Source organism: Micrasema longulum, unplaced genomic scaffold (genome assembly GCF_059751315.1).
Source record: "Micrasema longulum isolate JH-2025_06_02 unplaced genomic scaffold, ASM5975131v1 h1tg002063l, whole genome shotgun sequence".
NCBI lineage: Eukaryota > Metazoa > Arthropoda > Insecta > Trichoptera > Brachycentridae > Micrasema > Micrasema longulum.
In genome coordinates, this window is record NW_028279230.1 from 157288 (window position 1) to 175586 (window position 18299).

The window sequence follows — 18299 nt, forward strand, 5'->3', positions numbered from 1 at the left end:
ACACAAAGCCGAAGGAATAAAAGGCATCCTCCCTTGGTAGCTACACTTGTGCATCTTTCTAGCTACCAGGAATTAACCTAAAAGATGTGGCTAACTTGTTTTCGGTTACCAGGCAGAGGGTGCCATAAATGGGACTACCTACCCCTTGGAATAGTCGTTTTCATCTTGTGAACAATAATATCATATGTGAAAACTGTCCTTTATTTATTTTCTATCTTTATTACTTATTGCTAACTTGTTATGGACGTCAACTACGGAAAGCGGCCTTTCTTACACTAGATTATGTAGGTAATATTAGGGACCTCGGTATGTTTTGGAGAGAATATGCAGTTGGGTAAAAGCTCAACCAACTTTCGGGTGTCTACAGGAGTGCCTCCAGGGTCAGTACTCGGACCACTTCTCTATCTCCTTTACACTAAAGATATAGAGAACATTATCAAAGAATGTGGATTGAAGTCTCACTGCTATGCAGATGATACGCAGATTTATTTTTATTGCAAACCAGGCGAGAGAAGTGTGCTTGTCAATTTAATTGATGGATGCATCAAGAAAATAGGAAACTGGATGGCTGAAAACAGACTAACATTAAACCCATCAAAAACTGAACAACTGTGGGTGGCTTCAGCCAGACGACAGAGTTTGATCCAGGATACGGCTCTACCCAATGTAGGGAGTACCGCTTTACCCACCGTTAAACTACTGGGAGTTTTATTCAATTCTGACCTATCTTTTGATGCTCAAATTAGTAGAACGATAAGTTCATGCTTTCTACCAGCTGAGACAAATTAAATGCATACCCAAAAATTTGCCGGTTGATACTGCCCGTCAATTAATAAATGCGTTTGTAGTGTCGATTATTGTAATGGTATATATGCAGGTCTACCAATGAACAAAACGACTCGCCTACACTCTGTATTGAATGCCGCAGCGAGACTTATTTTCGGAATCTCTAAGTTCAGTCATATCACTCCACTACTTCGGGAACTACACTGGCCACGTTTTCCACAGAGGGTCGAATAAAAACTCTGTTGGCTTATGTATAAGTCACTGCACAACTCTGCTCCGGAATATCTAAGGGAACCATGCATTCCAGATGAACTAGCTGACAGGCGTCTCACGCTTAGATCAGCTATGTCTACGGCAAGAGGAAAAGTTATTATACCTCTACGCAAACAGCGCACTAAATTTAGTGAACGCGCATTTGCGGTCGCAGGCCCTATGGCATGGAATGCTCTCCCAGCAGAGGTGCGAGGCTGTGAAAGTGAAGTGATGTTTCGGAAAAAACTTAAAACCCACTTGTTCTCTAAATCATTTGAATAAATACGTAGCATGTGACAGCAAAATAAATTGTTTTAATTAAATTACAAATTTAAAAGCTTCAATTAAATTAATTTAAAAATAGAATCACTATGTAAAGCACTCTTGAGGTATTTTATTACGAAAATGGCGCTGTATAAGTTATCCATAATAATAATAATAATATGTGTTAGAAATGTGCTGTCCTTCAATAAAGACTAGTATTTGTTACTTACGGAGGTGGCCTTTTCCATATTATCCACAATAATAATACATAAAAATAATTACTACTTTTACATGAAATTTATATTTGAAGCTCTAACTTTGTGGTTAATCATTGTAATAAAATAAGTTGTTTTATATTTATTTTACTATATTTACGATTTATTAGGCATAACAACTGTACCAATACACTGACTCAGTCATTGCCACCCCAAATAATCACGAAAATCGTATTTACCAATAAGTTTTGTGAAATGATTGTGGGTCGCAAAAAAGAATCGATAATTGATTCACCACAAGACATTGATTAAAATAAGAGACGTTTTAAAAAAAAAAATGAAAAAATCACATTAAAGGAAAAAAGCAGTTTACAGTTAAAAATGAGTCATGGATCGAGGCACACATAATTCAAGTAATTGGAAAAAACATAAATTAAAATAATGAGTGTGTTATTCCGTTCTTAGTTTTAATTTTAGAAAAACGGGTATGTTTTTGTTGCATTTTAAAACCTTTTAGCCCCGAATAAAAAAAAAAGTAGCCACCAACGCATCAACGTTTATAATATTGCAATACCACCGGAAATGGGTCCGCGTCTAAGTCAAAAAATCTAAGCAATTTCTTTTCCGTCAGTTGTCGGGGTTGTGAACTTTATTTGCGCCGGCATCTCACACGTTTCGTGTCATCTACGACTTAAAAGTAAGTATTTTAGTGGAAAAGCGTTATTAACAACGAAAATATTTATTGTTTATTAATATGATTTGCTCAAAGTTGCTCTGTGTTTTCAATACAATTTTATATTGTATTCACTTGTTTGGATGACATCGGATTCCGCGAAGCAATGTGGTATTTTGGTGTGTGAATCATTTGAAGTGAAGTGTTATTGCAATATGAATTCTAATGATATCACGAGTGTTGCAGTTTACTAAATGCTAGAAGTTACGGCTGTGAAATATGTCGACAATGTCACGAATTATTTGTGAAATGGCGGGAGATTTAGGAAGGTTTTGTGTGATTAAAAGTTACCTTTTTACAGAATGCGTTACGTGGCCGCTTATTTACTCGCTGTGTTGGGAGGGAAGGCAGCTCCCACGTCCGGAGACATTGAGAAGATCCTCAGTTCTGTCGGTATCGAAGCCGATGGTGTCAAACTGAAGAAAGTAATCGCCGACCTTGCTGGCAAGGATGTAGAAGAACTCATTACCAAGGGTAAGTAACCCCCTTTCCTTTCAATCATACATGTATTCTGCTCGTGCAATAAAGCTGCCTACATTTTTTTTTAAGTAATCTGTTTTAGCTTTCCAAAGCAGTTGATTTTAGATTAATAGAACATGTTAAATTTGTAAATTCACCATGTGTTTGGGTAAAACCTTATCAGTGTTCCTCTAAATATGTCTCGTTTGATTTTCCGATAAGTTCAAAATTTGTTATAATATTACCATTACATTGACTGTTGTAATTAAACGTTGAGATGCTAGTATAACTCCATTTCGTGTATGCAAATGTAATATTTTCCCTGACCCAACATTAAAACGTTTTTCATTAACACATAGGTTTTTCATAATAATGTGTAATACTTTTGAAAAAACCTAAGACAAAGGGTTTTATAATTATTCAAAAAACATGAAATTTTATCTACACATTGTGTTAAAAAATGAAAGATGATAGACTGAAGATGTTTACATTATTAAACATAGTCAGTAATGTCCAACCGATCATCAGTATTTTAGTTATGCCGTGTGTCGTTGCACTCTTTTCAGGTGTTTCGAATTACATTATAGAGTCCAACATCGGGGTTGATTGATGGTTTATATGCGTCTGAACGGCAATTAAAATCGAAGAACTTTGTTCAAACACAACATTGACTAAAAAGTATAAATCTCAATATAAATTTAGTCTACTATTTGGTTTTATGTATCGAGTATATTCTGTAAATAAATCAATTCTACCTTTCCAAAAGTGATGATTTTTCTTTATTTATTCAAACGTTTGACCAAGGGAGCTTTTAGCTAAAGCCGAAGCTTCAGTCGGAGTACCATAGCCGGGTAATCCCATTACCTATTTGCCAAATGTGGCTCCAACCATCCTTAGATATTATAACTATAATTATAGCCCCTTACATAATATATCAATATATCATGATGATTCATTTATCATACCATCTTTCGGCTGATTGACAGTGCTGAGAGTCCACCTATCTGAGATTAGTTGGTCGGATTAGTTGATGCGGTCAAGTAGCACCGACCCATAGTATAAGAGTGTGCGCGCTTCCCTTGCAGGACGTGAGAAGCTGTCCTCCATGCCATCAGGGGGAGGAGCGGTGGCTGCCGTGGCCGCGGCACCAGCAGCTGCAGCAGCAGCAGACAAGAAGGGTGAGGATAATATTTTGCTATCATCAGTAACTCTTTTTCTCCACTGTATGAGGTATTCTACCGAGGTATGGTAATATCGGCCGCAAACAAATTACATATATTTACAAATTACAATGAGCATGTTGACCGTGTTCAGGAGAAAGCCACTAACCCGCAATTCTGGAAAAAGAGATTTTATTTATTCAATTGTGTTAAAATTAAATTGCATAGGTCTTATACTCGTACATATTCTATTGACTTGAATCCTTTTGGATTTAAGTCAATAGATGTTAGCAGTTCAAATCCTTTTGCCAGAATGTGTACTAGACCAACACAAATGGTTTAAAACACATTTGAAATAATGAAACTTATTTTTCCAGAATTGTGCTTTAATGTCTTTAACCTTTACAGTGTCGATATTATTATGAACTGCAAAACCAGACATTTATCGCGAGTGAGGATTATCACAGGGCACTGCAGATCGAATACCTTGCTAGAATGAACCTTTCTGAAACATCTAGATGTAGATTCTGATACTATGCGAATGAGATGCCTTATATTACAAAAGAAGCTGCTTCCCCGAGGAATATTGGTTAAGCGTGAGCATGTGAGAGCACTTGCCCCCTACCTAATAGCCCATTACTAAGGTTACTATTACCCTGAACTTGGAGGAGATTTTTTTTTTTTTTTTATACGCCTCCACTCGTTTTCGAGTGATTTTGGAGGAGATTTAGAAATAGAAAATTTGCTCTACACCATTGATTTTCAATGGAGAAACATTTCAATTTTGTAGATTATACTTCAATGTAAAAAGAGGTTAAATTCTCAAATTAAATAATAATGACCCATAATAGAGTAAAATTGGAACAAAACTTAAATGCTTGATTTCTCAAAACGGATTTGAGAGTTAAAGCTTTTTGCCAGTATACCCACGATACATTGTTTTTTTCACTCACTTAATGATATTCATGTATTCCCTTCTCAATTTTTTTTCCCTCTGTTGCAACAAATTTACATATCCACGTATGTTTTGCATGCCCAACAAGTTTATCAATAGCGACATCCCAACATGATGATTTTATTTTATACCATCTTTCGACTGAGAAATCTTGATGTATATTTTACTCTGAATATTTCTGTTTAACAATCGTTGTTCCGCCCGTCTTCCTCGTGGTACTAATGATGGTATGTTTTGGTTTACAGAGGACAAGAAGGTCGAGGAGAAGGCCGATTCCGAGTCTGATGATGATATGGGCTTCGGTCTCTTCGATTAAGAGGACGACCTTTGTTTATACATCGCAACACCTTGACATTCACAAACACATTTTGTACAAATTATTTCTATGAAATAAAAATTGTGTAACAAATATGTTTTCTCAATCTTTCCTAATTTCCTAAAATCAAGTGCATAGTTTAATGAAAGGTGCCACCATTCTACAATAAATTTGTCACGATCATAGAAAACGCATGTGAATTTTTCCAGCTTTATATGCGAGCGGTTTAATATTTATTTTTACACTTTATCCACAAGTTGACAAGTACACAAGTATATCCTTTGTTACTTTGGCTAGTTATACATACACTAGTGGCATTAATTGTGGAAACTTTTAGTAAAATTAGAATTCATTCAATCTTACTCAAAATTTTCTGCTCTGTTATGGTTTTATTATTTTGATCTATTATGTTTCTACTCGATATTTAGCATATTTTGACAATGTAGTTAACCATGTGTTCCGTTCCGTTAAGTGTAACCATGTGTTCCGTGAGTTTACTAAAAATATTGCTGGAAATTCTTAAAAAATTAAATTAATAATTGTCAGGTTGAAAAAGAAACACATTGCTTCTAGTCTTAACTTAAAAAAAATATGCCTTCTTAATTATCGTTCTATACAATTTAATAGTAAATAAGTGATTTTAAAATACCTAATAAATTGGTTCCATATTACCATCACATATAAATCCCACATAATGTTCGACTAAAATTGTTTCACTGTTTAACCTTTCCTCTACTGTCCCAAAAACATCTATGCTAACGCGTACGTAACTGGTGCTGTGTAGTCCATTACACATGCAAAAAATAAGAAATTTTAAATTGAAAATTTGCAAAATTCATAGGCAATTGCTTCAATTTCGTGATAATGTATTTTATCTAATTAGAAAAAACCATTAGCTCGTGCTCGTAGGGCGGACAAAAGAACCGCCCCTAACAAAATCCTAACGGGCTCTGGCAACTTTGATGCTCCCGAATATACCTGTACTGTCTAGAGTGGGATGTAAAGAACGTATGAGACAATTATATATAAGGATTACTCTCTTTCTATGTGCGCTGCAACATGTGACACATTGGTTTCTAATGTATTGGTGATTTATATCTGATTTTTGATAAAATGCTTTTTCTGTTTCCAATAAGTATTAATTATTTTATGATAACATATTTTAACTGATACGTAAGTTCATATCGGAGAAATACCAAAAATCTTTACCCCTAATTTATTATATTTATATAGATATTAAAGTTATTAGATGCAATGCAATGTGTACTAGCTACACATCCGGGAAGGGACAGTTTTTCCACTTTCCTCGTAATGTTTGCCTAGTAATTTTTTAACATCAAAACCTTCATGTTCATTTGTCACTTTACCTTGCAGGATTTGAAAAATTCAATAAAGATCTGTGTAGGTAAGTATCAAAAATAAAAAAAAGTACATGGAACATTCCAAAAATGATTTCAAAACAAAAGTCAATCTTGTCGGCCTTCTGACAGCTGAAATGGTTCTGTGATGCATAACTATAATTTGAGATGTCAGCAAAAAAGAAACCTGAAAATGTGGTCCAAGATGCTAAAAGTAAACCAAACCAAAATAATATATCATTGGATAACATGTATCCAGAGGAATTAAATAAGCATCTATTAGGTCAAATCAAGGTAGGTTTCTCCGAGAATCGTTAGGTTTATGGCTCAATAAGATCTCTGCTTGCGGAGTTACTGCCTGAAGGGGGATTGCTAAGGGACGATCCATAGAAGTACGCTACGTTATTGCAGCTCTTCAGATACTTAAATGTTAACGAATTCTAGAACTTTGTCAGTTGAAGTCTCATGAATAATTAGCTATGCTTGTAGTAAAATGAGCTCTGCATTGAAAATAAAAATGCATTGCAATTATTTTCCTTTGTTCAACTAAGGAGCTTGTTCCGGATGCGTAAAATGAATAAAATATACTAAAATATGTAAACTAGCTAGAATCCCCAGTATTTGTACGACTGAGCGCTAGGCTCCCAATAAAGTTAAATGATTCACTTTCGAGCCTGGCCTCAGTAATACCGGGGCAAAATAAAGCCTTAGAATGTCTAAATATAAAGTAATATTATGTGTAAATTAAGCCCTAGGAAGGGCCACTATATTGTAATTTTACTGTTGCGCGCGCCGCGGCTGCCGACTAAATAGCCCGTACTTGCGCTACCTGCGGCCAGCGGCATGTGGCGAGTGGTGGGGGTAAGCCACTCCAAGCCAGCCGGAGCGGGTGGGACGGCTGACTCACAGGGCCCGACGCGCATCGCTTTATAAGGCGTGTATTTCGCCTCAATAAATCAGTTGAGTTCCTAACTCTGAACAGTTCAGACGTGTTTCATTGAGTTCTCCGCCCTGTTCGCCCTCCTGCACTTCGCTCTTTGCTCCGCTCTGCCAGCTGACTGCCTTCGCCTCTCTACACCACTTGGACCGGGTTGAAAGTCCTTTTCAGGGCTATTGAGGTTGACTTGCGGTCGGCGCAGTTGTCTGGGAGGTTGGCTCCTCGTTTACGCCGCAAAGCCTGACTGCGGCAGACGTGGGTGACGAACCAGCGCAACACGTGGTAACGCGTACGTTACAGAGCTTTTGAATGAGTGAACCAACAATTTTTCATTCACATTTTTATTTTATTTCTGATTAAATGAATTTAGTGTTTAATCAAAATTGTTTTTCTATGTTTGATAATCAGATTTTAAAAAATGATATATGAATAAATGATGAAGACATTCAACATCGGGTGAATATATTATGTGAGAGTAAAATTGATTTGTGTATTAATATATTATGTGACATTAAAATTGATTTGTGTATGAATATATTATGTGACAATAATTTTGTTTTGCTTTACTAGATATTCTTAATAACATTGAGGATATTATAATTAGATTCTTTTCTCCTTGACGCTGCATCCCAGGGTATGTTTGTTTGCTTTGTTTCCAGTCTCATTCTCCAATTACAATCTTGTTTAACAACCTTGACAAATCTTGTTTAACATCTCGTTTAACCTTGTAGGATGTTAAACAAGACTTGTCTTTTGATGTGGAGCTCAAGGTCAACCTAAAGCATATTATAAATATTTAGCTAATAAACATATCACAGCTAGTCATTACTACATCTTTTACTTATTTGATAGACACTTACAACTGAAAATGGAGATCTCCGCAATTTCATCAAGCAAAGAGATGAAAAAATTGACGAGCTGTCTAAAACCATTAGCTCTCTACAGGAAAATATTAAGAATATTGTAAGTGTCGGTGGACCGGGATTTTCCGCCAAATCTGCCGGAGTCATCAGCGCTAAAGTTACAGAATTATGCAAACAAAATAGGCACTCGGTGGCTGAACTCGAAGCATTCAAAACTAAATATGCCGCTCTTGAAAGAAAATTAATGGAAATCGAAAACAAGGCAACATTAGACAAAACGGAATCAGAAACTAAATTACTCGAAGAAGAAAATATAGTTATCCCGAGTCAAGATGAATTAAAAGAATTACGGGAGAAATTAGCTAACACAACTAAAAAGCTTATCGAAAGTCGAAATAAGCAAATTGATTTAAAGAACGAAATGTTGCTGGCCAACAAATACCTGCAAAACGAGATAGGTCCCAGTTTCACGTCTATCCAAAAACTGGCTTCTGATCCCATAGGCTTTAAAGGACGATCGCAAGAAATTATTATTTTGAAAAACAAAATATCAGAGCTGGAAGAGAAACTGTTTGGTAAGAGCAGAAATATTTTAGCTGAATCGAAGAAAGAAAACAACAACCAGGTTTGTTAAAATAACTAGTTGAGTTATATCAATAATTTAAAAACAGATTTATTATTCATTATTTACCAATTAGAATTTAAAAAAATATTTTTCACTCTGCATGATCTTGTACAGTAATAATCGATAAATTAAAATTTTATATTACCTTTTATTTAGGTTATCAGAGATCTTGAAGCGAAGAGAAGAAATCAATATGATCAAACTATCAAAGATTTCGAAACTTTACAAAGTGAACACAATGATCTTAAAAAAAAGTTGGAAGGTACAATTGCCCGAGTCAAAATACTAACAGTTGAAGGAGTGGCACTTCGACAAACCATTCAAAACCTTACTGACAAAAGTATAGATGATGATAAGCTCAAAGAAGAATTGGTCGTGAGTTGTCTTTATTTAAAAATGTAGTAAGTCCTCAAGAAATGCATATTCAAGGTTGTTCAAATTATTGTGCAACAAGTGTATTAAATTATAAAACCAAGCAGACAGAGCGTAGTCTCATTTCATACAAAAAATAATTGGGAGGGTCCGACATCTTGCTCCCCCTGCTGGCACAACACAGGTTTAAACTGTGCGACTCAGTTAAGCTTAGACTGCAAATCCCTGTCTCCAAATCTATAAGTGTGGAAGCACTACAATTAATGATATGAATCAAAAATGTATAACCCAAGTAGCACAGAATCTGATTACATTTTTGGAGTGTTAATTAGCACTTGTGAATATTCAGAGTGCTTGGCCGCAGTAGCGAGCGTTTGCGGAGCGGTGTGTGGGACACAGCACGGGTCGTTTCCGGGAAATTTTGATTTTCTAGGTGGGAGTTGCATATCGTCGCTTAAGCGGCAACATGACTAATCTCATGTTTTTACCAGAATGAGATAAGTATGTAAAAAGCTTTGTAGCCTTCTGAATCGACCTGCATACTCAGTTGTGACAAACTCCCACAAGAGGCGCCACAAATCGACTCATATTAACATGACATATCAAATTTTCTAGACAACATGATGTATATCTTATTCAGCTTTTTGTCTTTCCTGTAAAGTGCAAAAAATGAGATAGGTCATGTTTCCGCCTATGTGACGATATATTATTTACCTTGCTAATTATCTTCAAGTGTTGGGATCAGGAGGAATATTCTATACTCGTAGTGGGTCGATTGACACACTTCCTAAATTTGAACTTCCTAAAATCAGGAAATCCACTGAAAACGTGAGCTGATACCAGGGAGATTGTTCTGTATCCCTTGCATGACCTGATAGCTATTTGTCTTTGGATGGAGTCCAGTTTCCTACGGTTGACTTTCTTCTTACTTGCTACTTTATATACTATACAACACCGCTTTTTTGCAAATCTACACAAGTAGCACAAAACATTGTGTCACGCGTGTCAAGATCAATCTGGTTTGACTTCCCGCAAACCACGTGGTCAGAACTTGAAACGTGCGCGAGCTCCTGGCCCGCGTTGTAAACACTCGCCACTGTGGCCACACACTGAGTAATTTATATAAATACTGTGTTAATTTAGTTATTAATGCATAATTATTTTTAGTTACAACAAAAAACCGTCGGAAGACAATATCAAGATCTCTTAAAAGATATTACAACAGCGAACGAAGATATTCAATCATCCCACAATTTGATTGCTGAGGATCTCAAGAATGAAAAATATCGCGTGGAAGCTTTAAACGAAAAACTCGAAGAACGGAATAAAAAAATTGAATACTTAAATAACCAGCTGACAAAAGTGATCGAGAGCTCTTTACAAAAAGTATATTTTACACCGTTGCAAATTGCGGCTGATAATGAAATCAAAGTTTTGGCAGAACTGCTAGATAAGACAAATAAAAGATTGGACGAAGAAAGAAGAAAGTATACGGATTTGGAGAAAAGGTATTTGAAGGTAAAGTGTTGTAAAATGAACAATAGAATTTGTGATGAAGTAGATGCCAAGGATTCAAAAACATCTTGGCGTAAAACTCGTTCTGTATCATCCATAGGTTCCGCCAAAACGTCAGTTCCGAGTACGGCTAAAGTGGGTACAAAACAGAGCGCAGCTCTGAATGTTTGCCCCGATAATTGTAAACGATACGAAATCGAAACATTAAAAAATCGATTGGAGATTTCTCAGGAACAGGTTAAATTTTTAGATACCCAGTTAGACTTGTTGGAGGACGAACGCGCAGCAGATTTCGAATCCATCGATGAAATGATTGTCAACTCGAAAAAGACTTTCGCCGAAGCTTTAGCCAAATTTCAAGATACCAGAGATGCTCTTTGAATTGATTTATTTGAATCATACTTTGTACTAATTATATTAAATTAAAATAAATGTTCATGAGTTTACTTTAATGGTATTATAAAACAATATATGGCCAGGCCACAATTGCATATCTGAATTTTGGTTTACAATAGTTTACACTACTAAAACAGCAAATGCAAAATAGTTTAAAAAGACCAGATTATATTATCAAGCTGTCATGGATTATTAATTTATTAAGGAAATCATAGTCTTTATATAAATACAAGGTACAAAAGAACAATTTAAAAAAGGAAGACCAATTACAGATTTTACACTAATTTATTATGAATGCAGGAGGAAAGGGGAAAAAATAATTATGGAATACAAATAAAATATAGTTTCCCGTTTCAAACTTCAATTTATCTCAAAGTGATTTTATTAAAGATTTGCGATTTTGGCATTGATCGGATGATAAAATGATTATGATTATTAATGATTATGAAACATTTCATTCCAGAAAGGCGAGTAGGGGAGTTAATAATATTCTTTCTATACACAATTTATACTACAAATATTTATTTATTTATTTATTTATTTATTTATTTACGGACAAAGTCCATTATAAACATTACAATTAAAAGAAATTTTTACAAAGGAATAAAAAATATAAGGAACAGAAATAAGCAGCAAAGACAGATGATAGATTTTTTAGATTAAGTAAAAAGCATAGGCTAACTATACAGATTCTTTAGCTGATTTGTAAAGAAAGACATCCTTACACCATAATAATCAAGATCTTGATGATCGTTCACCCGCCTGATCATTCTGGGCAAAGGCGACTGTGCACCATAATTGGTCCTGTAGTGACCGAGGAAAAGCATTTCATTATTTCTTAGTCTACGGGTGGGAACGTTAAAAAGAATCTTTTGCAAAATTTCAGGGGCATCAATGAGACAGTTCATAATTTTATACATGCAGATTATATCTGCAATGCATCTGCGTTTTTCAAGACTTGATATGCTTAAAAACCTCTCCATATCAGAATATGAATAGTCTCCTCTTTCCAATCCCATCTTCCATGCAATTTTTCTTATAAAACGATGTTGAACTGATTCAAATATAAACTGTTCAGAAATTTAGTCATGGTTGGACTGCAAAATTTAGGTTTATTGTTTTACTAACTCGACTAAAACCTACAGATCCTGTGTTTCAGGAGATAAGGAATCTTACCCTCCCGAAACATTTATATTGCACTACAGTATCTGGAAAGCTCGAAGAGCTGTCAATACGCGCTGTCATGTCACATTTATTTGCAACGTTGTCTTTTTTATCCAAAGCTCGCATATAAGAAAGTTTATTGTTTAATTTATCACAAACATAAATTTTATAATAATAAATATTGTAATATTTCTAAATAATAACTAAAAGAGGTGTAGTGTGTTGGAAAATCTAGAAATAAAACAAAAAAGTACCATAGATATACTATTTTAATAAAACATATTCATTTATATACATAAACTATTAAACAATGTTCATGAACAAGAAAATATAGTATTCATTATTGTTTTTTTTTTGTATAGCGCCACATTGGTGAAAATCATAAGGGATATTCACTTAATTATTCAACCAATATAATAATAATATAAATAAATCTTTATTAACTATAATATACAACATCATACATACAAAAATAAGAAAGGCATACATAGTTAATGGTGGACTTATTGCCACTAGCAATTCATTTGACTGAAAACTCATTAACATCTATTAGGATGTAAAAAAACTTTATAGAATAATTTAAGTCACAAACTCTAAAATATATAAAGATTTAAATTTTAAGAAAAAATATAAAAAGAGTAAGCTTTGATATACATATACAGGTGTTCATTAAACCCTGTCACATCCGAAACCACGATGATCAGTATGAGCAAGAAGACACATTGGCATATTAAAATAATTTTTTAGAACAAATAAAATTTAAAAAAGTAAAATATCAAAGAAAGCAAATGGTTGCTTACTTCTGCAGGGGAGAAACGAGGAGGGGAAGAGGGGAGTCTGATACTGCGCGCTCCCCTCACTTCTTCCCTGCAGAAGTAAGCAACCATTTGTTTTTTTAAATATTTTATTTTTGAAAATTTTCATTGTTCTAAATACTTTTTTTAATATGTTAATATGTCTTCTTGCCCATACTGATCATTGTGATTTCGGATGTGACAGGGTTTAAAGAACACCTGTATATCTATATTATGTTACAGAAAAAATATATTTGTAATTAGTGAAGATTTTTTTTATTATTCTTTCGTTTCATTGACAATAAAAATGTTTGAAAATAGGTAAGCACCAGTGTTTGAATTAACAAAAACATGTCTTCTAATGAGGCATTAAAACAAAACTACATATCTTGTAACCAATAAAATAAAATAGGCCTCGCAGTAATTATAAATAAAATAAAATGACGCCCAATATCACAATAATAAATAACAAGCAATCATACCCTCAATTTTAAATCTGGAAATATAATATATCACTTAAGTTTAGTTAGAATCTAAGTTTAGATATACAATTGTAAAGCGCCCTTGAGGTGATTTTTTACAAAAATGGCGCTATATAAATCAGCCAAATATTATTATTATTAAGAGTTTTTGTAAACTGTGCACTCTTCAATACTATGTTCTGTAGTATAAAACAATAACAATATCTTAACAGCAAAATTAACAGGTATTATACTAGGAATGATATAATATGTAATATTTAGTTAGCAACAAACGTAAATGTTAACAACTTTACTTAATGAACATTAGTTTTGTTAAATGATGTGAAAATACAACTGCAAATGGAAAAAAACACTTATTGGCCCTTGGCTGCGACTTAAAATCGGAGATGAAATAGAAAATTACATTTCTATTTGCTTCGAGGATGTTTGTATTAACTCTTTAATCCCTGCCTATTTCACAGACTGCGAAAGCAATTCAAATAAATCAGTATGGTGAATTAAGTGAGTTTATAAAATATCTCAAAGTGACTAATAACTTAATTTTGAAAAAAAAAATACTCAAAATCTGCATTTGTTTCAAATTTTTTAAATTTTATAATACTTATAATCATTTGACATAAGTTAGTGTAAAGAACTTCCACCAAAAAATTTCACCATCTAATTTTAACATTAATTTGACTAATGCACTTGGGGGTCTCGATTTGCGTTAAACGCATACTGAAACAGCGTAAATTCAATCACATTTTCCCACAAGATTCCGTAGAAATTAAACAGTTATCAAATTTCTGTCGATGTTTGAACAAAACATTTGTATGTATGCCACACTCCATACTAGATTTCTTCTATTCGATGCGAGCGTAAAAGATCCATATAATTTCTTATGCAGGTGTATGATAAAATAATATTCAATTCATTCGTGTAATATGATTGTTTATTATTGACACAATGCGAATAATACGCCACCGGCTTAGAGTCGTCCATCGGATAAAAAATATTCTATGATTATCAATCACGACGTTAGTTACAGTTTACAGCCACACAACGGGTAGGTACTCAAGTCGAGAATTGCAAGCGCAAACCAAAACTGTCAGTTGTTGAACCAAACCAAAAATTTAGAACGCTATTGTATTATGAAAAAGAGTGAAAGAGCATCTCTATAAGCAGGAGTGAATTATTGCTTTGAGGTTGCCTCACATTTTACAGTGAATGTTATAATTTAAATTTACCTCCCAAACTATGATCAAAACGCAGCAGCTTTACTGTGGGTGGGAGTGAGGTGCTGACCATCTCCGCAAGTGCTTGTGATTCTGAAAATGTCTGAGCAATCGCAGTGCTACAAGCAAGTTCAGTGCTACAGGAAATTATTTTTTTTATAAAAAAATGAAATCTTTGCACTCTTGTGATTTACACAAATGTTAAGGATACCTGCTAATAAGTTATGTATTTAGTTTTACAAATCCATCAAGGTGTCACGCGCGACTATTCAAGAGACAAGAACCCTGTTCAAAACATCATCTGTGGCCCCGTTAGCCTGACCGTGAGATCATTTGAATAAGGTGGAGACCCCAGTATAAGGTGAGTGTCTGTTGTCATTTTGTATTGGAGTTCAGAGCATTGTTAATAATGCAATTTGCAGCAACCAAAACACCGATCTTCTGGTAGGGGGTGCAATCAGTCCTCATAATGCATTTTTTTATTAAAACAGTCTTATGAGAACATATTTAACATGTTAGGCATTTACAAACAAGGAATATATTTTTGTAAATTTAACAACGATAAAAAAAAAGTGTTTTGAGTTAAGTATGACATTTAATAGAATTTGGAATGTAATACACTGCCAAACTGCCATAAACATTAAACTGTCATTTAGTTGGCCTCGTTGTGTAGTGGTCGGCGCATTTCCCTACCATGCAAGAGGTCTAGGGTTCAATTCCTGACATGGTTGACATTAAATATTGATTTAAAAAGGTGTTTTTACATTAGAATATTTCATAGTCACTGGACTGGCCATCTGAAGCGTAAGGCTGATCATCTTACCTCCATGTAACAAAAATGATCAAGATACGCCGCAATTGGCGTACCAATGCAGTGCCCTATGCACCATTAGGTGTGGAAAGGGAATGATGATGATGATGAAACTGCCATAACTAAAAAGTCATTATAACCGCATATGAGGTGCGTAATAGCACTGAACATGATATTTATCTATAATCTTTTTTCATAATACAAAATGTGGCAGTCATAACACATTTATTTAGTGTTAAAATTAATTATTAAAGATATTATTTACTAAATAATTGTTGCGATTGAATGTATACTACAATATAATTAATTTAACTAAATTGTTTTAGATTTATTTGTGGTCAAAAATTGAAGATGTCTCAGTTTGACGCATTTAGAGTTGTGGCGCTCTGGACGGCGGCGAAGCGAAACGTCATAATACAAATACATTTATTTAAATTGCGTGAAAATTGCTGTAGTACCATGTCCCCTCCATTAATATATTCTATCATATCTCATATTGTAAAACATACATAAACTAAAATATTATTATTATAACATTATTTTTAACACTAAAAAACACAAGGACATAAATAAAATTAAAATAATACAACAATATTTTTTTTATAAATCTAAAAAATGTATCGAGACTTAAAGAGAGATTTGCACATTTTCCAAATACAGTCAAACTTGGTTATAACGATCACGGAAATAGCGAGATCTCGGATATAACGAGGAAACACTAGCTGACATTTTAGCTTGTGGTTTTCTCCATACACATATTCACTTTTAACGAGCTACTTCTCGGACATACTGAGCGAAAATATTGTCAACAGTTGAGCAAAAACTCTTCAATCGTTTAAAAACATAATTTTCAAAATACGAAACTAAGTAATAAAATCCAAATGGGGGATTAACTTAGTACCAATGCCGCTGGGCATTGGGATCGGTTTACGTTTATGACACTATGTAAGTGTCTAAGTACCTAATTGGTTTTCATCAACAACATCAACAAAGTATCACACATATGGTTGAATCTGCGTTTTAAAAAAGCCAAGGTTTGTGAACTTAGTAAGTACTGACTCAGCACCTTTTTTTCAATCAATTTTGTAGTTTATGAATGACATTCTTGTTTTGGGGTTTTTTACAATGTTTTTCTTTTTTATTTATATTCTATGTTCAATGCTTAATAAATATTACTAGTGGGTGATGTCGGATAAGTTAAAACCTAACCCTTGAATTGTAAACATGACTACTAACAATCAGAAGTGTTTCGATTTGTGAAAAAGTGGGAATTATTTGTAAAATATAACGTTGCGAGTAAAATGCTGAAGTGTGTAAAAAATATGATTGTTTGGTAATGTATCCAAAATAAAACAAGTTTATTGGATTATAATTCTACTTTAATAAAAACTATAAAACAAAGAGTTTGTTTGAAAATGTCCTAACAAAACGAAACGCGTTGCAATATACCCTTTGTATATTTTAAAAAATAAAGTAGAATTATAAATCCAATAAACTTGTTTTATTTTGGATACATTACTAAATTTAATATGGAATTCTACCAATTGTCTGCATACACAATTGTTATTTATCTGCATTTGAAATTTAGAAAGTGGAATGTTTGTAAGCATCTTTATATATATAATTCCTGTGTACGTGTGATGTCACCGTACTCCTCCTAAACGGCTTAACAGATTTACGTGCGGTTTTCAGAGAAATATAGATCTTTGCGCTGTGCATGTTTGTAGATATTAAAATCTTCAATCGAATATGTAAAAAAGAAGTTAGGAGCATAAATGTTTTATTCATCAATCTACCAGGGTTGTATTCGAGGAGAACGCATTTACAAAAAAATGGAAAGATGTTGTTTTTTGTGTATAAAAAAGTTTTTTTTTTAATGTTTACAAACAGCATTTGTTTTTTGTGAATATCAATCAGATTCTTTCCTTAAATTCGCGCGTTAGTGAAAGAATCGCCACTAACAAAATCCAGAAGCTACCAACTGGCCGATTGGCGTCTGGTAGAAGTACTGGCAACTTTGATGACTTTCGCTCCCCAATATACCTGTGGTATCGAGAGTAAGACGTAAAGAGTGTGTGAGACAATTATATATTCGGTACTCTTTTACTTCATACTACGCAATGTGGAACACATTGATAAACTTTCTATGTTATTGGTGATTTATCTTTAATTTGGGATAAAATGCTTTTTCTGTCCCTAAGAATAAGTATTGATTATTTAATGAAAATATATTTTAAACAATATGTAAATGTATAACGGAGGAATACTGAAAATCTTTTATTATATTTATAGATATTAAAGTTATTATATGCAATGTGTATTAGCTACACATCACCTGAAAAAGTTGATGGCTTTAGCATAAAATATGTAGTTTACATAGCTAATATCAGTATTATATATTTATAACGTCAGTTGGAACATAATATTGGCAATGTAGAAATGTAATATTTTATGTATTTACTAGTTATACAGGGTGTTCTTTAAACCCTGTCACATCCGAAACGACAATCATCAGTATGAGCAAGAAGACATATTGGCACTATAAATAATTTTATAGAACGACTAAAATATTAAAAAATAAAATATAAAAAAAAAAATATTTTTTTAAATATGCTAATATGTCTTCTT

At 33.7% G+C, this 18299-nt stretch overlaps 2 protein-coding genes across 2 annotated transcripts; both read left to right on the forward strand.

The window, feature by feature from the left end:
- Positions 1–2153: 2153 nt before the first annotated feature.
- RpLP2 (ribosomal protein LP2) lies at positions 2154–5233 on the forward strand. The gene is made up of 4 exons (XM_088239080.1): positions 2154–2214; positions 2552–2724; positions 3795–3887; positions 5070–5233. Exons 2-4 carry the CDS (start codon positions 2553–2555, stop codon positions 5138–5140), a joined length of 336 nt encoding a protein of 111 aa, XP_088095206.1. The 5' UTR covers positions 2154–2214; position 2552; the 3' UTR covers positions 5141–5233.
- A 1387-nt stretch (positions 5234–6620) lies between these two features.
- On the forward strand, positions 6621–11268 carry LOC148273141 (coiled-coil domain-containing protein 13). The gene is made up of 4 exons (XM_088239077.1): positions 6621–6792; positions 8288–8923; positions 9080–9298; positions 10463–11268. The coding sequence occupies exons 1-4, from the start codon at positions 6667–6669 to the stop codon at positions 11189–11191; spliced, it is 1710 nt and encodes a 569-aa protein (XP_088095203.1). The 5' UTR covers positions 6621–6666; the 3' UTR covers positions 11192–11268.
- Positions 11269–18299: the final 7031 nt, after the last annotated feature.